This window comes from Octopus sinensis, linkage group LG1 (genome assembly GCF_006345805.1).
Source record: "Octopus sinensis linkage group LG1, ASM634580v1, whole genome shotgun sequence".
Taxonomy (NCBI): Eukaryota; Metazoa; Mollusca; class Cephalopoda; order Octopoda; family Octopodidae; genus Octopus; species Octopus sinensis.
In genome coordinates, this window is record NC_042997.1 from 43056588 (window position 1) to 43079506 (window position 22919).

The window sequence follows — 22919 nt, forward strand, 5'->3', positions numbered from 1 at the left end:
TTGATTATAACTCAATTTTTATTATCTTTTACGAATTTTACAGTTACATCTTTTTTCTAAACAAATTAGGAATTTATCAAATTGTGACTATTTATTCCATATTAAAAATTAGTAAAATCATAAACTGTGATTGGCAATTAATTACACAGCTTTAGTTTTTGTGTTTTATATTTATCACCCACAGTAAAGCAACGGATTAGTTCAATTCATTCAACTTGCAAAGCTGATAATCTCTTCATAACAATGACAAGAGAGTTGCTCACACTGAAATAAGACTATAAGAAGATTTAGTGTCATGCTTGTAGTTTTTTCTCCAACATCAAACAGAATGCAGAGTAATTAGAGTGAGAAAGTGGTGACAGTTTAATGTGACTACTCACACACTAGTGTTGTACATAATTACAATAACACAAATAAAAATAAAAGGTAATGAGCAACTGTGTTAAATGTTAAATTTAAAACATTAAAAATACAATTGTGTAAGTTTAGATGAGACAGTCTATCCCACTCACCTCTCTCTCTCTATATATATATACATACACCCTACACTTGTATCACTATCATCACCATCATGCTCATTTTAATGTCCACTTTTCCATGCTTGCATGGGTTGGATAGAGTTTATTGAGACAAATTTTCTATGGCCAGATGCCCTTCTTGTCATCAATCCTCACCTGCCTCTAAGCAAGGTAATATTTCCCTAGGGCCAAACATGTTTCTGTAGGATATTGGAAATGAATGATATCCATTTAAAACAATAATGTGATGTCAAGACAAGAAGACACACATACATATATATGAGGTGATATCAAAAGGCTTCTAGACTAGTTCTGTAACATGCCAATAGATGGCAGTAATTGATTGCATGTGCAGTGAGAGCTAGCAGTGACCTTCATGAGACAGTGTGCCGAGTGACATCACCGTGTTTACTTCACAAGTTGTGAAATTTGTGATTTTGTGATCAAGTGTGTCTGCTGTAGTTTGCGATTTTGCATTAAACTTAGAACGTCTGCTACAGAGACTGAGAATGCTTCAGCAAGCTTACGGCGATGAAGCAATAAGTCATACGTAATGTTTTGAGTGGTATGGGTACTTCAAAAGCAGAAGAACATCCCTGGAAGATGATGAGCAATCTGGAAGACCTGCCATAAGCATCACCCCCTGGAAATGTATTGTGCATTGAGAATTCATCCCCCAGGGCCCGACTGTCAATCAAGAGTTCTACTGCAATGTTTTGAAACATTTGAGGAAAGGACATTCAGCGAAAGGGACTGGATCTGTAGAGCGCCAAGTATTGGAATCTTCACTGAGGTCTCCTCACTGATGAATTTCCTGCCAAAAATATGATATTACTTCTGAACCCACACCCTATTCACCAGATTTAGCACCTGCAGACTTCCATCTCTTCCCCAAGATGAAAATGCAGCTCAAAGGTTTTCTGTTTTAACACCATTCTTGAGATCAAGAGCGTTTCACAGAAGATCCTTGACTAGCATATGCAAAACAACTTCCAGGCTGGATTCCAAAAGTGGCAGGACTGCTGGGACTGGCGTATTGCTGTGCAAGGTGACTATTTTGAAGGAGATGATGTTAAAAGGTATATATATATCATCATCATCATCGTTTAACGTCCGTTCTCCATGCTAGCATGGGTTGGACGGTTCAACTGGGGTCTGGGGAGCCCGAAAGCTGCACCAGTCCAGTCAGATCTGGCAGTGTTTCTACAGCTCGATGCCCTTCCTAACGCCAACCACTCCGAGAGTGTAGTGGGTGACTTTATGTGCCACCGACACAGGTGCCAGACGAGGCTGGCAAACGGCCACGCTCGGATGGTGTTTTTTATGTGCCACCGACACAGGTGCCAGACGAGGCTGGCAGACGGCCACGCTCGGATGGTGTTTTTATGTGCCACCGACACAGGTGCCAGATGAGGCTGGCAAACGGCCACGATCGGATGGTGTTTGTTACGTGCCCACAGCACGGAGGCCAGTCGATGCGGTACTGGCTATATATATGTGATGGGCTTTTTTAAGTTTCCATCTACCAAATCCACTTACATGAGTTTACTTGGCCTGGAGCTATAGAAGAGACTTGCCTGATGTGCCACATCAAGACTCAATCCAAAACCATGTGGTAGGGAAGTAAATTTCTTAACCATTCAACCACATCTGTGCTCATATATAAATGGTTGAATTGTTAAGAAATTTGATTTGCAATCATAAAACCTTACTTTTGATTCCACGGTGTGGTACTTTAGGTAAGTGTCTTGAACCATAGCCTTGGCTTGACCCAAAGTTATGTGTAGAAGGAAACTGGAGCTGATGTGCCTGCATTTAGATTGTCCAGAAGCTTAAGAATTGGATGCTGTCAGACGAGTAAAGAATCTTGTAGTCAAATGTGTCAAAATGTAGTTTACTTAGTCAAGTATTTCCAATGTTGTATGGGGGAAAAAGTTTCATCCAGGGTGCATGAATTTGACAATTAAGCATGGTGACAGCAATGCCATGATTTAGAGACGCCCAACTAGAAATGGGAAAACCAACACATCCAGTGGAGGACATCATAAACAGTAAAGTCTATCTGGAAGCCTTGGAGAAGAATAGGCTTCCATGAGCCAAGAGTCATTTGGGTGAGCTGTGGATTTTTCAGTATGAAAACAACCCAAGGCAAACTACAGGAATAATCAAGGAATTCATTAAAAGCAAGAAAACTTGAGGGCTGCAGTAGCCAGCAGAAACCTGGATGTAGATCCCATTGAAAACTTATGGAAATTGGTTGACACGATTATTTAACAAACGAATTCTAGGAAATTACATGTCTGCTAAGTTCACTGTCATCAATTCACTGTTTCTTTGTTAATAAAATAGTTTTAAATTATAAATGGTGAGATACTATGGATATATTTTATCAAAACTTCCCTCACAGTGAACTTTCCTCATGGTGAACTTTCTTCACATTGAATTGATGGTGGTGAACTTACCTGTAATCAGGAAATTAAGTGACTTATATAATTTGCAAAAGAGCCCCTTTGGTCACAAATGATCAAGGGATTGCAACCAGAAGTTTCCCCACTGAGGCACAAGTCCAGGCAAGGTTGTTTGTGCAAGACCAGCAGTTGCCCACCCATACCACTGAAAAGAAAGGCCGATACAGCTTGGCACCAGTGATGTTGCAACTCATTTCTTCAACTGAGGGAACTGGAGCAACATGAAATAAAGTGTCTTGCTCAAGAACACAACACATAGTCCAGGAATTGAACTCACAACCTCACAATTGTAAGCCCAGTGACCTAACCATATGCAATACATAATTATATAGCACAAAAATAGGAAGATGCAGACAGTGTTTACTACAGCTCCAGCCTGACCAATGCTTTGTGAGTTAATTTAGTAGACAGAAACTGCCATGTAAGTGTGTGTGTGTGTTCTGGTCACTTCAGCAATCTAATTATACACAGGCTGTTAGTGATCTTGGTCTTTTTCAGTTTTCTTTTCCGATGAAAAGGTAAGCTCAAAACTTCAAAAACTCTTTTTACTGAGCGTCAAGCTAATACATTCCATGTGCACATCCTCTTGTTTGTTATTGTTATTTTTAGTGTTTGTTTATCGACCATATATATATATATATGTATGTATATATATATATAGGCGCAGGCATGGCTGTGTGTTAGGAAGCTTGCTACCCAATCACATGATTCTGGGTTCAGTCCCACTGCGTGGCACCTTGGGCAAGTTTCTTCTACTATAGCCTCGGGCCAACCAAAGATTTGCGCATGGGTTCAGTAGATGGAAACAGGAAGAAGCCTGTGGTGTGTGTGTGTGTGTGTGTGCGCGCGTGTATGTATATATAGTTGGATACTCCGTCTCCAATGTCATACTCTTTTACTCATTTCAGTCATTTGACTGCGGCCATGCTGAGATCGATAGAATAAGTACAAGGCTTACAAAGAATAAGTCCTGAGGTTGATTTCTTCAACTAAAACCCTTTAAGGTGTTGCTGCAGCAAGGCTACAGTCAGATAACTGAAACAAGTAAAAGAATAAAAGAATATAAATGCAGGATGCTGTGAATAAATTGTCATCTAAATTACGTAAAAATAAAAATAACACTGACACTTCATTTTAACAGACATATTTACCAAAATTACATAAAAATATCTTGAAATACTAAAGAGTAAATTTATTCAATAAAATCGCCATTGGTTTCAACTACGATCTCCAGATGACTTCAGAATCTCCTGCAACTCTTCTGGATGGTCTCCTTGTTTAAGTTGGTGAATGCTGCCATAATCCTTGCCTTCAGTTCATCTTTGGTGTTACAAGGAGTTTTGTTGGTCTCTCGCTCAACTGTGCCCCACACATAATAATCAAGGGGGTTGCAGTCTGGGGAGTTAGGTGGCCAGATATTAGGGGTGATTTGGTCGAAGAGTCCTATTGCTAGATATATGGTCTTGCAGCAGCCACCTTCTTCACCCACTTGATGTAGGCCCCCTTGTTGAGTCTGAGGCCGTGCAGGAAGATGAATGGAGGCAGAGCATTGCCATCACTAGTGATCATTCCAAACACCATGATGTTGACTGGATGTTTGATTTTTATCACTCTCAGTATGTGTTTCGGGACATGGCAAACCAATGGTGGCCCCTGTGTGTTCACCATCTGATCCTGGCAGAAATTTTTCTCGTCTGAGAAAAACCAAAGCATGTTCGGTTGGAGGGGATGCTTGAGTTTGTTCAAAAGCTTCATTGCACTCTCTTTCCTCTTGTCCTTGATGGCTTGGGATAACAATTGGCCCATTCTCATCTTGTATGAGGAATACCGAATGTCTTCATGCACTACCTTCCTGATAAAAAAACTCAGACACTCCCATGTCCCTGGCGATGATGGACCTGATTGACTTGGAAGGATCGATGTAAATCATGGCTTGGATGTCACCAACAAATTCAGGAGTTCTTTTCTTAGAAAGATCAGAGTGAGTTTTCCAAGCTACCATACCTTCGTAATTACCATTAGATTCATTCAACTCTTTCTAAATCCTCTGCACTGTCCTCTGATTGACACCCAGGGACTCTGAAACGGTCATATTGGAGATTCTGGCGTGAATGCTAAGCAGTACAATATGTCATTTCCAAATTCCTGGCAGAATGAATTGCGTCATGGTCCTGTTTTTCTCACAGACGCTGCCTTCAGTTCATCTTTGGTGTTACAAGGAGCTTTGTTGCTCTCTCACTCAACTGTGCCCCACACATAATAATCAAGGGGGTTGCAGTCTGGGGAGTTAGATGGCCAGATGTTTGAGTCCTGTTGCCAGATATAGGGTCTTCCAGCAGCCACCCTCTTCACCTAGGGCAGCACTACCTCCTCCAGGAGTCAACAAAGTAAAAGGCAAACAATGCGCACGTGCAAAATTAAATATATAAAATGGCGACAATTTATCCATCACATCCTATATATATAGGATATGTCAAGCAGTGATGGGGAGACACACTCATAAACATATATATATATATATATATATGTTTATGAGTGTGTCTCCCCATCACTGCTTGACAACTGGTGGGGTTTTTAATTTTTTACATTCCTGTTACTTAGTGGTTCAACAAAATGGAACAATAAAATTGAGTACTGTGGTTGACACCCTTCAAGGTGGTGCCCCAGCATGGTTGCAGTCCAGTGATTGGAACAAGTAACAGAAGATAATGCGATCACCACCTTTATATTAAATGCTTCAAAGCTGTGATTCTGTTTCAAGAAACTTTAGGTACCAGATCAACTATTTGTACCATGATTTTATTCTTCCTAATCTTTAATACACACATTCTATACTTTTTAGAAAAAAATATTGTATGGTTTAAATCTTCTTAACCCTTTAGTGTTTGCATTATTCTGCCAAAATTAATCCTTTTTTATTCAAATTGTTTTGAACTAATCATTCATTATCTTGTAGCTTTGAGATTTTGATGAGGTAGCTGTTAATTTTTAAAGCGATATTGTAGGGTTGGTGTGAGAGACCAGATCTGGCCAGTTTGAACATAAAACAGTAGAATACTTCTGGCCGGATATGGCCGGTTTAAATGCTAAAGGGTTAAATCAACTAATATTAATTTTCATAGCATTATTGATATTGTCAATAATTGCATTAGGCTAATTAAAAATGTTAATGTTTCAAAATACATAATTTAAAAGAATAAAAGAAAAAACTCTCATTCTATTCATAAGAATTGAAAACAATGAAACAATGCTTATCACAATATTGTTGCCCTTAAATTACATGCTGCCACTGTATAATATGTATATACATACATAAATAAATATATATATGATATATATTTATACACACACACATCTATTTATATTATGTAATTTTGGAGTAACACGTCACTATAAAGATATGCCAACATTTCAACAGAAAGCAAACATATATTTTTCTCTTATATATATGTATGTATATATATATATATATATATATATATAATATATATATATATATATATATATAATATATATATATATATATATATACACATATATATATATATATACACATATATAGGTGCAGGAGTGGCTGTGTGGTAAGTAGCTTGCTAACCAACCACATGGTTCTGGGTTCAGTCCCACTGCGTGGCATCTTGGGCAAGTGTCTTCTGCTATAGCCCCGGGTCGACCAATGCCTTGTGAGTGGATTTGGTAGACGGAAACTGAAAGAAGCCTGTCGTATATATGTATATATGTGTATGTGTGTGTGTTTGTCCCCCTAGCATTGCTTGACAACTGATGCTGGTGTGTTTACGTCCCCGTCACTTAGCGGTTCGGCAAAAGAGACCGATAGAATAACTCCCGGGGTCGATTTGCTCGACTAAAGGCGGTGCTCCAGCATGGCTGCAGTCAAATGACTGAAACAAGTAAAAGAGTAAAAGAGTAAGAGTATATACACACACACACACAGAGGTCAAGGGAGGAGTGGTAATATTGCACCAGTTTAACGAACCTATATTATAATATATTGCTTGATTTCTAGAACTGAAAAGAGCTTTTTCATCAACACACTTAACACTTCACCTCATTTCCTTTCAAAACCATAAAAAGAATAAAATGCAATGAATAGATTTATTTGTTTAAAAATCAAATCATTGACAATTATTTTCTCAACAAAAGACAAAAAAAAGAAAAGTCAAACTTTTAGAGCAGCCAACATGAACAACTTAACCGAGTTGTTACTAGTCTGGAGTTCCAGTTTTTTTGAAACAGATTTGCAACATGTGAGGATAAACCTGGGAACATGTTGGGAGGTAAATAAGGCAGTTTTAAAAGGTTTTAGAATAAGTTTGAAGCAGAAGAATTGTCCCTGCATACTGGGATGTGTTCTTGATAGCAAAAAATACTAAACCAATATCCATGGATTGAATTCCATTCTTTTAAGGGACCTGTTACAAATTCAACAGAGTGAATTCCATAATACATCTTAGGACCAGATTGTGGTTTTAAAGCAGATAATGGATTAAACCAACAACCCCACTGCAAGATTTACTTAGGTGTATGCTGCCACTATCACCACCACCAACATAATGCAGGGGCCTCTGCTGTAGGCTCACACCATCAAGTAGTTCTTTCTATTCAGGAGATGCTTAACCCTTTCGTTACTATATTTCTGACCAAAATACACCCCCCACGAGTTTCAATTAAATTCTAAAATAATCATGAATCTAGGCTTGTTTCATTAAATAACTAACTTTTTTACTTATCAACATATTAATGTGATATTTGGAACATAATTAAAGAAAGGGTTCTTAATCAATTCTATTGCATAACTTCTGTCTCAAAGTGACTTTAATTACAGGTAAATCCAGGTAAATTGAGCAAAAGGTAAAAATATTAAAATTTTGTTTAAACATCACCATAGAAAATGAATCATCAGCTAATATTCAAATGGTATGCAACAAAATTTTGATAAAGAAGAATTGTGCACATCACTAGATCATCAGTTGAATTTAATGCACAACAGGTGTACCATAAAGGTGGAATAAACTGAAATACTGGAATCCACCGCAAGTTTGACCGAACTAAAGAAATCGGTCAAAAAAATAATATACGGCCCTGGTTATGGTATCATCATCATCATCGTTTAACGTCCGTTCTCCATGCTAGCATGGGTTGGACGGTTCGACTGGGGATCTGGGAAGCCAGAAGGCTGCACCAGGCTCCAGTCTTATCTGGCAATGTTTCTACAGCTGGATGCCCTTCCTAACGCCAACCACTCCGTGAGTGTAGTGGGTGCTTTTTACATGCCACCCGCACAGGTGCCAGGCAAGGCTGGCAATGGCCACGGTCGGATTGGTGCATTTTATGTGCCACCGGCACAGAAGCCAGTCGAGGCGGCACTGGCTTCGGCTGGTGCTTTTTACGTGCCACCGGCACGGAAGCCAGTCGAGGTGGCGCTGGCATCGGTCACGATTCGGATAGTGCTTTTTTACGTACCACCAGTCCAGGGGTCCTGGCATCTGCCGGGTGCCAGTCATAGGATTGGTTCAATTTCGATTCCGATTTCAATTTCACTTGCCCCAACATGTCTTCGCAAGCAAAGGGGGTTGGCATGGGTGCCTGTCATCGGATGAGGTTCGATATCGACTTCGCTTGCCTCAACAGGTCTTTGTGTGTCCAAGGGAGGAAAGGCATGCATAAGTGGGCTGGACTCACTTGTCCTGCCTGGTCTTCTCACGTACAGCATATTTCCAAAGGTCTCGGTCGCTGGTCATTTCCTCAGTGATAAATTCCAGACCACCTCGTTCCCTAGGCCATGCTGACTAACATTATTTTCCCTGTATAAAAACTAAATCCACCGCAGTACCCAGTATTTGCTTCACAAATTTTCCGAAATTTGAACCCCCATTTTGTGTTTGTTTACATTCTGCATAAGTTTGTTTCCGCATTGATCGCTTCAAACAATAAATTCCAGACCACCTCGTTCCCTAGGCCATGCTGACTAACATTATTTTCCCTGTATAAAAACTAAATCCACCGCAGTACCCAGTATTTGCTTCACAAATTTTCCGAAATTTGAACCCCCATTTTGTGTTTGTTTACATTCTGCATAAGTTTGTTTCCGCATTGATCGCTTCAAACAATAACTTCCAGACCACATCATACCCTAAGCCATGCTGGCTAACATTAGTTTCCCTGTATAAAAACTAAATCCACAACAGTACCCAGTATTTGCTTCACAAATTTTCCAATTCGGAATCAATGCTTGATAACATGAAACTCCTATCCATTTTCAAAGTTGAAGAAAAATTGATGCCGAAAAAAATGTGGAAAAAAATCTCCCAAAATTCACGGAATTAAAATTACACTTCGATCGTTGTACAAAACTGTAGATGAACTGTTTACGAAGCATAATCACGTGTTTTCACGAATGTACTAAAGAGATTTGCTCTGATATTCTCATTTAAATATGAATAGGTAATTACGGGCGGCTTTAGGCGGTTTGGTCACATTAACCAAAATTTTTTTCAGGCGGCTTTGGGTGGTTTGGTAACGAAAGGGTTAATGCATTATTCAAAATAAAACAGTCCTGCAATGGGTTACAAACTAATGAGATTCAATTTTGATAACTTCTCAAGTATGATGACATCAGTTCTGACAAAACTTCTGTATCATTCATTACCACACTCTCCAATCTCCTTCACACTAATCCCCAACATTGTTCTTCCTTCCCCTTCCTCTGTGTTCTCTACTCCCATCCTATTTCTATTCATTTTATTATTTGTTCTATCACTAATTTCTCACAAAAATCATATTCCTTTCTATCATGGGGTCCTCTATTTCGTTTTGCAAGCTACAAGGTAACACCAACAGTGATGGTGCCACAAAAGCATCCAGTACACTCTAAATGTTTGATAATTGATCTGAACAGCAACAATGCAGGGCTTTAGAGGACTCTTTAGTCTTGCCGATGGCAAGGCAACCTCTATAGTGCCAGTGCCATGAAAAATGCACCCTGTATTGTCTGTAAAGTGGTTGCTGTTAGGAAGAGTATCCAGCTGCTAAAAACCTGGCAATGTAGTGCTGGTGCTATGAAAATGTGGCTAGTGTTAGGAAGGGTGTCCAACTGCAGAAACCCTGCCAATATTGAGGCATTGGAAGATGTGGTCATCTGACTGTTGAATCCTGTCAAACTGAACAACACATTTCAAGTGGACATATAACGGTGATATAGTTGAGCATGGAAATGTAAGGCAATCCAGGTTTTTATCACAACTGGAATTCAAACATCAGATAACTGCTACATGAAGCTTTGGGAGTAACTCACTTTATCCCTGTTTCAGCATATTTATGGCTTGAAGGTGGTTAACCAAACACTTGATGTTATCTCATAAGCCAAACACACTGGATATGTAATGCTTCAAAAAAACGTCTGTGACCGCATTGCACATTTAACAGTGGCTGGTTGTGAGAAGGGAAATGTAGGTGGCCGTACATTTTCTAATTGTTTCATATCGGAAACATTTTTTCACGCTCAGAGTTGCTGAGGCATGGAATAAACTGCCTGCGTCAGTTGTTGACTGCCATGACACTGCATCCTTTAAGGCCCTCATGCTTTCCGAAATCCGCCAAAACTACACCTGATTATACATACACTTTAGATGAGTTGTAGTGCACCTGAGCACTGTACACAATTATTATTATTATTATTATTATCATAGTCTGTTCATATATGAATCAAACATTAGGATTCAGAATAGGGTAAATTAGGGCTAGTCTGCAGTAGCTTTATTTATTTGAGGTATATTAAAAGTGCTTGACAATCTTCACAGACTTGTGAGATAATAAACTTTGAAAATTAGTTAACTGATGATATTATGGGTTTTGTGCTTGCAATTCAAATCTATTTTGACTCTACCTCATCTCTAATCATCCCAGACTCCTCTCCTCATAAATTCTTTTAACCTCAACTCATTCATCCTTCCTCTTCTTCAATCCCCAGAATCCATCCCGGCACCTCGTTACTACCATCTTTATTTCTCTTTCCAGTTCCACTCTACTCCGATCCACTCTTACATAATGTGAATAGTCATGTATTTTCACTACAGCAAGAAACCTGTTCTGGCCCCTTCTTTCATAGTTTAACCTCTCATCACCTAGCATAGAACTGTCTTTTCTCAGTCAAAGAGGATCTCTGTCTTGTAGCATGGTAACCTAACTACTGCTGGTGCCACAAAAAAGGCACCCAGTACATTCTGTAAAGTGGTCAATGTTTGACAGGGTATCTAACTGTAGAAACATACCAAAGCAGACATTGGAGTCTGAGAATCCTCCAACCGGTCAGATCCTGTCAAACTGGAAGACAGACGTAAATAACAATGAAGGTAACAATATATGAAGCTTACCCTAATAACTTTAAACACATATATTAATATTTGTCCTACAGACATCACAACAGTAATGCATAATAGATTCACAGAAATAAAACCATTAAAAAACAAAAAACAACATTAAATTATTTAAAGAATGAAACAGTATGTGTGTGTGTGTGTATGAATATATATATATATATATATATATATATACATGCATGTAAGTATGTGTGTATATATATATATATATATATATCATCATCATCATCATCGTTTAACGTCCGTTCTCCATGCTAGCATGGGTTGGACAGTTCGACCGGGGATCTGAGAAGCCAGAAGGCTGCACCAGACTCCAGTCTGATCTGGCAGTGTTTCTACAGTTGGATGCCCTTCCTAACGTCAACCATTCCGGGAGTGCGATGGGTACTTTTATGTGCTACCAGCATGGGTGTCTATTGTGTGACACCAGTATCTGCCATGACTATAATTTCGCTAGGCTTGATGGATCTTCCACTCAAGCATGGCATATTGTCCAAGGTCTCAGTCACTTGTCTGTATAACATTCACACAAACAGTACAATCAAATAATGAAAGCTAGGAAACAAACTGGACTAAGCATGAGATAAAGAGGAGAAGATTAGCTGCAGGTAACTGGTTTAGATTAGCATTACATTCTCTTTCACTTGTTTCAGTCATTTGACTGCGGCCATGCTGGAGCACCGCCTTTAGTCGAGCAAATTGACCCCGGGACTTATTCTTTGTAAGCCCAGTACTTATTCTATCGGTCTCTTTTGCCGAACTGCTAAGTGACGGGGACGTAAACACACCAGCATCGGTTGTCAAGCAATGCTAGGGGGACAAACACAGACACACAAACATATACACACACACACACACACATATATATATATATATATATATATACATATATACGACAGGCTTCTTTCAGTTTCCGTCTACCAAATCCACTCACAAGGCATTGGTCGGCCCGGGGCTATAGCAGAAGACACTTGCCCAAGATGGTTGGTTAGCAAGCTACTTACCACACAGCCACTCCTGCGCCTATTTTATTATAACAGGAACTTAAATTCAACATCATCTACAAATCCATTTGTAGCTTATCAGTTCAAAATGAAAAAGTTTATTCTAATATTGCTTATTTTTCTGTGTCCAAAATTTATGAGTCAAAAACATGTAGAGATTACTCTATATTTTTACTAGAAGTTCAAAGGTCATATATGCATGTATGTATTAGTGTGTGCATATAACATATATATATATATATATATATATATATACAGAATGGTTGTATACTGTCAATCTAACAAGAACGTGACAGTAGGGGGTACACCACCGCTGTATAGCCCTAGGAAGCATCGAACGCCTCCTGATAGCTTTGACACATTTTTTCCCTGTGTCCTTATATACATATACGAAGGGGAGACAAACACCCCCGGCTGCCGGAACTGCATCTAGGGAGGCGTTCGATGCTTCCTAGGGCTATACAGCTGTGGTGTACCCCCTACTGTCACGTTCTTGTTAGATTTACAGTATACAACCATTCTATCGCCCCACCACCGTACATGTCTCTACGAGAGATTTAGAAATTCAATATTTCTTATATATATATATATATATATACACATACAGACAGACAGACAGACACACAGATGTGCGTGCGTGTGTGTGTAAAACAGAATTCTTCCCATTGTTATCATTATCAAGACTATTTTGTTCTTGCATGAGATAAAGATGAGAAGGTTAGCTGCAGGTAACTGGTTTAGATACACCCTTCTGTAACTTACTGAAACACTACAATTGAGATAGGTATATTTGTTCCAATATCAACATGTACACACACACACGCACATATCTCTCTTACAGCATTCATACAATATTTCTTGATAAGTTAAAACTGTTTTTCGGATGCTTTTGCTGTAGTTTTCTCTCCCCACACTGAGTTAGTGATATAACTGGTTGAGAATATGCAAGTTTACTAGGGTAATCTTGCATGTTCTCTCTTGCCATTTATCTTAGAATCTTTATCAAAGCTCTTATTTCAGACATTATTATTAAATTTTAGTGGAGGCGCAATGGCCCAGTGGTTAGGGCAGCGGACTCGTGGTCATAGGATCGCGGTTTCGATTCCCAGACCGGGCGTTGTGAGTGTTTACTGAGCGAAAACACCTAAGCTCCACAGGGCTCTGGCAGGGGATGGTGGTGATCCCTGTTGTACTCTTTCACCACAACTTTCTCTCACTCTTACTTCCTGTTTCTGTTGTACCTGTATTTCAAAGGGCCGGCCTTGTCACTCTCTGTGTCACGCTGAATATCCCCGAGAACTACGTTAAGGGTACACGTGTCTGTGGAGTGCTCAGTCACTTACACGTTAATTTCACGAGCAGGCTGTTCCGTTGATTCTGATCAACCGGAACCCTCGTCGTCGTAACCGACGGAGTGCTTCCTAAAAAAAATTAAATTTTAATATGTTGGTGGATTGGTAGAACTGTTAGAGCATGAGAAAACTTCTCAGCAATTTCTCTTCTGGTTCTTTGTGTTCTGTTTTCAAATCCTACTGAGATCAACTTTGCTTTTCATCCAACTGGGATTCAAGAGAGTAAAGTACCAGTCTCACAATGAACACAGCTGGCACCACTTGGATACACCTCTCTGGAAATCCAAGAGAGTTTTTACTTAGTTCTGCAAGGCCATCAACTGAAACATGAGGAGTATTTTCATACAATCACACCACCTCCACCACCTCCCAAAGTGCAGATGACCCTTTTGGTCTTTTGCCAAAAGGATTTCACCAACTTTCTCAATTGTGATGATTTTCTAAATAGTATTCCTGCAGAGAAAGCTTCCACATGAGGTGTTCCCTTTGCATTTAATTCCATACTGCACACACAAGATAACTCTACTCCAAAACTATCTAACTCCATTCTACCAGATCCACCATCACATATATACACAAATAAAATGTTAAATCACTTCCAGTCACTTCAGACTAACAAAAATTACTGACCCTCACAATGTCCCTTCCATTACCATCAAAGAATGCATGCCAAGCCTAACCCCTATTCTCAACAAATTCTTCAGTATCTCTCTCTTTCTCTCTTGCGGTCTATCCTGATCTTTAGAAACATGCTACAGCAGGGTCTATTCCCTAAAACAGTAACCTCAACAACCCGGTGAACTAATTCATCTGTTACTCTCTTGTTTTAAATATCTGAAAGTGGGTGGAGATAGTCATTAGCATTCTTCAAAACCTTGAATTCCTATCCCTCTTTAATGGCCACAATGGTATGATTTCAGTAACACCAGATCGACTGAAGTGTGTCAAGGAGGAGCTCACCCTGATCCACACTGATGTGTCCCAGGGTTTGAATTTTTTTGCCTTTCATATTCTTCCTTGTATATATCAATGCCCTACTTGCCATCACCTTCAATGTTGCTCTCCCGAGCAGATTATACCACATTTCAGGCCTCCTTCACCCTACAAACCTACATGTCATCTGCATCGGAAAACAATACACCCTCCACTCATATCTAAACATGAACAAAATGCAACTGGAATCCTCAAAATCCCCAAAATATGGTAGGGGCTTATCATCACTGAAGATCTGACAATTACAAACCCTCAGCATAGGAAATCCTGGCCTCTTTTGTTCAGGGCCAGAAAATACATTAGCCCCTAATAACTACTAACCCTTTACAAAGCTAAAGTGAGACATACAATGGTGTACTGTTTCCTCATATCAAGGACAGTTGTTACTGCTGCTGCTGTTATTACTACACAGACAAAATAGACCACCAAAGAAGACCACCCAAAACATGGGTCTTCGCTCTGCTTTGTCCTACTACTATGACATTGACCTCGGCTCTTCATCTTCACTCAGTCCCGTGACTCACTTGCCTCTCTTCCTCTTGTTATTAATAACGTATCCAACTCTACAAACTCAACTCTATTACATCTAGTGCTTTCTCTCTTGAACATAAGCTCTCTAGAAACTCCTTCCCTGCACTTCTTCCTGCAATTGTTCAAGGAGAACGTGATGATCCAACCTCTGTCAGCATGGAAAAGTGAGACATAAAGTGATGATGTTGACACTATTGCTAACGAACTCCCCCAACGACTGACACTTAAACCAGCACTGCACAGTTTAGAAAGTTGCAATAGCACTAGTGCTACATGATAAAATTGCCATAGGATTAAATGTTGATTTCAAATAAAAGTAAATAAATGTTAAGATAAGACAAAGGCAACCCTAACACACATTATGAGCTTCTTTCAGCTTTCATCTACCAAATCAGCTCATAAGGCTTTGGTTGGCTAAGGGCCCAAAGTGCTGTGCAGTGGGAATGAACCCAAAACCCAGCCATGTCTGTGCCTAAAATATTTCTGATGCTAATTCTGAATAATAAGCAGCAGACAAATAATGGGATTTTGATTTTGAATTTCAATTCTACAATCATAACAAAGAATGTTTTTTTGGCATTTCACATCAATTTTGAAATATTCTCTTTTAGTTTCACACAAAAGGAGCAGCTACACATTGCTTCTGGTATTTGTACAAAATGAAAGTTTGATGTCAGTCATCATCATCGTTTAACATCCGCTTTCCATGCTGGCATGGATTGGACAATTTGACTGAGGATTGGCAAACCAGATGGCTGCACCAGGCCCCAATCTGACCTGGCAGAGTTTCTACAGCTGGATGCCATTCCTAACGCCAACCACTCCAAGAGTGTAGTGGGTACTTTTACGTGTCACTGGCATGAGGGCCAGTCAGGCAGTACTGGCGACGGCCACACTCAAATGGTGTTTTTTACGTGCCAGGAGCCAGTCCAGCAGCACTGGCAACGGCCTTGCTCGAATGTTTTTCCACGTGCCACCGGCATGGAAGCCAGTTAGCTGCACTGGCAACGATCACGCTCGGATGGTGCTCTTACCGCTCCATTAGCACGGATGCCAGTCATCGAATTTGATTTCGATTTCACTTACCTCAACAGGTCTTCGCAAACAGAGTTTAGTGTCCAATGAAAGAAAGGTACGCATAAGTGGACTGGTTACACACCTGGCATAGGCCACGAGGTTATGGTCTCACTTGGCTTGCTGGGTCTTCTCAAGCACAGCATATTTCCAAAGGTCTCGGTCACTAGTCATTGTCTCAAAATGGTACTAGAAAGTCCCCAACAACTCTCCTTTCAATTGCAACTCATTTTGTCAAAAGGAAACTTGTCTGTATAACATTTTAAACTAGTCTTAACCAGATTTTTTTACAATAGGTGCACCATATCCTTACATGTTGTAGAGGCAACTAAAAACAGTATCAAGAAGGATATCCAATTGTAAAACATGCTTCACAAAGACCTGTGTAACCTGTATTGGTATGGACTGGATGGAAAAGCAGGTGTAAAGACAATGATGACATGATCGTATAATCCACTTACCTTTAATGTTATGAAGATGGAATGTATTTTCCAAAATATTCATCATTTTCTTCTGGCCATTACGGCTAGTTAAGTTAAGAAATAACATGGCATCAAGAACCGCATGGAAAGAAGGAATTTTTTGAAGCCTTTGATGTAAATGATCTGCATGGATAAGAGCAGCTAAACCTCCAGCTAGTCAAGAATAAAGAAAACAAATTACAATCAATGTGTTGTGAAGCAATACAAGGAATCAAAATTTTTTTTTTTTCAGAAAATAATAAGTCAAACAGATGCAAATTTGAGAGAGAGAGAAAAGAGAGTGAGAGAAAGAGAGAAATTTATTTACCTGATGAACCACTCAGGATAACTTTCTTAGCAGATCCTAAGTTAGTTTCAATAAGCAGGAAGTCAATAATAGCATCAAATATAGACGCACCTCTCAGGTAAATATTCCTAGAGTTGTACACAATTGGCTGTGAGCGATTTCCTAAATAAATATAAGAAATAAAGCTTTTATTTTTCAGTTGTCAAAGAGGACGTCTATACATCAATAAAAATGATTTACAGGTAGATGTGCTTGAGTTTAACTTCAGTCTTGGCAGAGGTTAACCATTTTCAGTTACTATATTTCTGCTGAAATCCATTGTTGTAATTTCAGTTAATTTTGAAAGTAATGAACATTTTAACGAAACAACTGTTATTAATTAAGCTGGTATAAGGCAGCAAGCTGGCAGAATCATTAACAAAATGCTTTGTGGTATTTCATGTTATGTTCTGAGTTCAGATTCTGCTGAGGTCAATTTTGTCTTTCATCTTTTCTGGGTCCATAAAATAAGTACTAACTGAGCGCTGGGGTTGATATAACCAACTCAGCCCCTCCCTTGAAATTTCTAGCCTTGTGCTAAAATTTGAAACCATTAATAAACTGGTGTTTTTGAACATGAATTAACATGAAATTTTGACGGAAGGTTTTAATTTAATTTAACTTTAAAACAGAAGTTTGTATCATAACCTCAAAGGTGATGTCAGGTGGTATGGTGCTTGTGAATGACACTAGTCTAACACAGTTAACTTTTCCAGGTGCCTAATCTCTACAGCTGGGCATGAGCTGAGGTACAAATTAACAAATATATAACAAAGTATCTTGCTCAGTGGTACTAAATAAGGCAATTAAGTGTATGAAAACAGGGAAAGCCCCTGGCCCATCAGGAATCACTGTAGAAATGCTTAAAATATTTGGCAGTGTTGGATATAGTCTAGTCACCTGTATAGTCAATCAGGTGATACTTGAAGGAGTCATACTCAATGACTGGTGTAGCAACACCATAGTCAATTGCTACAAAGGTGATGCATTAGGTAGGAATAATTACAGAGGTATCAAGTTGTTAGATCAGGTTATGAAAGTGACGGAGTGGGTCATAGCCCAACTAATTAGGGTGAGAGTCAGTTTAGATGAGATGCAGTTTGGGTTTGTGCCAGGGAAAAGCTGGTAAGATAGCTGCAGGAGAAATACCTAGCCAGAGATAAACCTCTGTACCGGGCTTTCGTTGACATGGAGAAAGCCTTTGATAAGGTCCTCCAATCCCTTATCTGGTAGTCAATACAGAAACTAGGGATAGATAAGTGGTTAGTGAGAGCTGTACAAGCCATGTACAGGGACACTGTCAGTAAGGTGAGGGTTGGTGATGAGTATAGTGAAGAATTCTGGATAGAGGTAGGGTTTCACCAAGGATTAGTTCTCAGCCCTCTCTTATTTATCATAGTCTTCCAGGCAATAACAGAAGGAATTCAAGACAGGATACCACTGGGAGCTTCTCTATGCTGATGAACTTGCTCTAATAGCTGAGTCACTATCAAAACTAGAGAAGTTTCAGGTGTGGTAACAAGGTCTAGAAGTGAAGGGCCTTAAAGTTAATCCAGCACAACCCAAAGTCTTAATAAGTAGGAAGGCAGACAAATCACAAATTCCTTCTGGAGAGATGGTCCCGCTCGATCTGAAGAGAAAGCATAGGTAGAAACTCCATAAGATGTACTCAGTCTAACTAAGAGGTGTAGCAATATCAAAGGAAGGCTAACTGGGAAAATAGTTTTTGTGTGTAGCAAATGCTCAGGGGCAATAAACACTGAAAATGTTCAGAAAACAGCTTCCGTCACATGCCAGAGGGAAAAACTAGAAGTAGTTCACAACTTCCATTACCTAGGTGACCAAATCAGTGGCAGGAGTAGATGCTCTGAGAGTGTAGCTGCTAGAATAAGAATAGCCTGGCAAAGATCAGAGAGCTCCTACCTCTGCTGGTAACAAAGGGCCTCTCGCTCAGAGTAAAAGGTAGAGTGTATGATGCATGTGTGTGAACAGCCATGCTACATGGCAGTGAAACTGGGCCGTGACTGCTAAGGACATGCGTAAGTTTGCAAAGAATGAAGCCAGTATGCTCTGCTGGATGTGTAATGTCAGTGTGCATACACAACAGAGTGTAAGCATCATGAGAGAAAAGTTGGACATAAGAAGCATCAGATGTGGTGTGCAAGAGAGACAACTGTGCTAGTATGGTCATGTGTTGCATATGGATGAGGACAGATATGTGAAAAAGTGTCACATCCTAGCAGTAGAGGGAACCTGTGGAAGACATATGCCCAGGGAGACATGGGATGAGGTGGTGAAGCACAACCATCAAACATTGGCCCTCATGGAGGTGATGACAAGTGATTGAGACCTTTGGAGATATGCTGTGCTTGAGAAGACCCGGCAAGTCAAGTAAGACCTTAACTGTGGCCTATGCCAGTGCAGCATAACCAACCCATTTAAGAGTACCCTTCTATCATTGGGCAATAAACTGCGCTTGCGAAAACCTGTTGAGGCAAGTGAAGTCACTGTTGTGGCCAATGTCAGTACCACCTGATTGGTACTTGTGCCGGTGACATGTAAAAAGTACCATTCGAATATGATCGTTGCCAGTGTCACATAAAGAGTACCATTCGAGCACGGTCCACACCAGTACCGGTTAACTGGTCCCGTGCCGGTGGCATGTAAAAAGCACCATTCGAGCATGGTCTTTGCCAGTGCCGCCTTGCTGGCTCCCGTGCCAGTGGTATGTAAAAAGCACCATTCGAGCATGGTCTTTGCCAGTGCTGCCTTGCTGGCTCCCGTGCCAGTGGTATGTAAAAAGCACCATTCGAGCATGGTCTTTGCCAGTGCCGCCTTGCTGGCTCCCGTGCCAGTGGCATGTAAAAAGCACCATTCGAATATGGTCTTTGCCAGTGCCGCCTTGCTGGCTCCCGTGCCAGTGGCATGTAAAAAGCACCATTCGAGCATGGTCTTTGCCAGTGCCGCCTGCTGGCTCCCGTGCCAGTGGCATGTAAAAAGCACCATTCGAGCATGGTCTTTGCCAGTGCCGCCTTGCTGGCTCCCGTGCCAGTGGCATGTAAAAAGCACCATTCGAGCATGGTCTTTGCCAGTGCCGCCTTGCTGGCTCCCGTGCCAGTGGCATGTAAAAAGCACCATTCGAGCATGGTCTTTGCCAGTGCCGCCTTGCTGGCTCCCGTGCCAGTGGCATGTAAAAAGCACCATTCGAGCATGGTCTTTGCCAGTGCCGCCTTGCTGGCTCCCGTGCCAGTGGCATGTAAAAAGCACCATTCGAGCATGGTCTTTGCCAGTGCCGCCTTGCTGGCTCCCGTGCCAGTGGCATGTAAAAAGCACCATTCGAGCATGGTCTTTGCCAGTGCCGCCTTGCTGGCTCCCGTGCCAGTGGCATGTAAAAAGCACCATTCGAGCATGGTCTTTGCCAGTGCCGCCTTGCTGGCTCCCGTGCCAGTGGCATGTAAAAAGCACCATTCGAGCATGGTCTTTGCCAGTGCCGCCTTGCTGGCTCCGTGCCAGTGGCATGTAAAAAGCACCATTCGAGCATGGTCTTTGCCAGTGCCGCCTTGCTGGCTCCCGTGCCAGTGGCATGTAAAAAGCACCATTCGAGCATGGTCTTTGCCAGTGCCGCCTTGCTGGCTCCCGTGCCAGTGGCATGTAAAAAGCACCATTCGAGCATGGTCTTTGCCAGTGCCGCCTTGCTGGCTCCCGTGCCAGTGGCATGTAAAAAGCACCATTCGAGCATGGTCTTTGCCAGTGGCCTTGCTGGCTCCCGTGCCAGTGGCATGTAAAAAGCACCATTCGAGCATGGTCTTTGCCAGTGCCGCCTTGCTGGCTCCCGTGCCAGTGGCATGTAAAAAGCACCATTCGAGCATGGTCTTTGCCAGTGCCGCCTTGCTGGCTCCCGTGCCAGTGGCATGTAAAAAGCACCATTCGAGCATGGTCTTTGCCAGTGCCGCCTTGCTGGCTCCCGTGCCAGTGGCATGTAAAAAGCACCATTCGAGCATGGTCTTTGCCAGTGCCGCCTTGCTGGCTCCCGTGCCAGTGGCATGTAAAAAGCACCATTCGAGCATGGTCTTTGCCAGTGCCGCCTTGCTGGCTCCCGTGCCAGTGGCATGTAAAAAGCACCATTCGAGCATGGTCTTTGCCAGTGCCGCCTTGCTGGCTCCCGTGCCAGTGGCATGTAAAAAGCACCATTCGAGCATGGTCTTTGCCAGTGCCGCCTTGCTGGCTCCCGTGCCAGTGGCATGTAAAAAGCACCATTCGAGCATGGTCTTTGCCAGTGCCGCCTTGCTGGCTCCCGTGCCAGTGGCATGTAAAAAGCACCATTCGAGCATGGTCTTTGCCAGTGCCGCCTTGCTGGCTCCCGTGCCAGTGGCATGTAAAAAGCACCATTCGAGCATGGTCTTTGCCAGTGCCGCCTTGCTGGCTCCCGTGCCAGTGGCATGTAAAAAGCACCATTCGAGCATGGTCTTTGCCAGTGCCGCCTTGCTGGCTCCCGTGCCAGTGGCATGTAAAAAGCACCATTCGAGCATGGTCTTTGCCAGTGCCGCCTTGCTGGCTCCCGTGCCAGTGGCATGTAAAAAGCACCATTCGAGCATGGTCTTTGCCAGTGCCGCCTTGCTGGCTCCCGTGCCAGTGGCATGTAAAAAGCACCATTCGAGCATGGTCTTTGCCAGTGCGCCTTGCTGGCTCCCGTGCCAGTGGCATGTAAAAGCACCATTCGAGCATGGTCTTTGCCAGTGCCGCCTTGCTGGCTCCCGTGCCAGTGGCATGTAAAAAGCACCATTCGAGCATGGTCTTTGCCAGTGCCGCCTTGCTGGCTCCCGTGCCAGTGGCATGTAAAAAGCACCATTCGAGCATGGTCTTTGCCAGTGCCGCCTTGCTGGCTCCCGTGCCAGTGGCATGTAAAAAGCACCATTCGAGCATGGTCTTTGCCAGTGCCGCCTTGCTGGCTCCCGTGCCAGTGGCATGTAAAAAGCACCATTCGAGCATGGTCTTTGCCAGTGCCGCCTTGCTGGCTCCCGTGCCAGTGGCATGTAAAAAGCACCATTCGAGCATGGTCTTTGCCAGTGCCGCCTTGCTGGCTCCCGTGCCAGTGGCATGTAAAAAGCACCATTCGAGCATGGTCTGGTCTTTTGCCAGTGCCGCCTTGCTGGCTCCCGTGCCAGTGGCATGTAAAAAGCACCATTCGAGCATGGTCTTTGCCAGTGCCGCCTTGCTGGCTCCCGTGCCAGTGGCATGTAAAAAGCACCATTCGAGCATGGTCTTTGCCAGTGCCGCCTTGCTGGCTCCCGTGCCAGTGGCATGTAAAAAGCACCATTCGAGCATGGTCTTTGCCAGTGCCGCCTTGCTGGCTCCCGTGCCAGTGGCATGTAAAAAGCACCATTCGAGCATGGTCTTTGCCAGTGCCGCCTTGCTGGCTCCCGTGCCAGTGGCATGTAAAAAGCACCATTCGAGCATGGTCTTTGCCAGTGCCGCCTTGCTGGCTCCCGTGCCAGTGGCATGTAAAAAGCACCATTCGAGCATGGTCTTTGCCAGTGCCGCCTTGCTGGCTCCCGTGCCAGTGGCATGTAAAAAGCACCATTCGAGCATGGTCTTTGCCAGTGCCGCCTTGCTGGCTCCCGTGCCAGTGGCATGTAAAAAGCACCATTCGAGCATGGTCTTTGCCAGTGCCGCCTTGCTGGCTCCCGTGCCAGTGGCATGTAAAAAGCACCATTCGAGCATGGTCTTTGCCAGTGCCGCCTTGCTGGCTCCCGTGCCAGTGGCATGTAAAAAG

The 22919-nt window shown here is 42.1% G+C and overlaps 1 protein-coding gene across 1 annotated transcript in view; it reads right to left on the reverse strand.

Moving 5' to 3' along the window:
• LOC115212871 (pectin acetylesterase 5) overlaps positions 1-22919 on the reverse strand; it is a 67103-nt gene that overhangs the window by 11782 nt on the left and 32402 nt on the right. The window contains exons 6-7 of the mRNA XM_029781664.2: positions 17129-17269; positions 16801-16974 (exon numbers count right to left, since the gene is read on the reverse strand). Coding sequence (XP_029637524.1) covers positions 16801-16974; positions 17129-17269 — 315 coding nt within the window. The remainder of the gene's footprint in view (positions 1-16800; positions 16975-17128; positions 17270-22919) is intronic.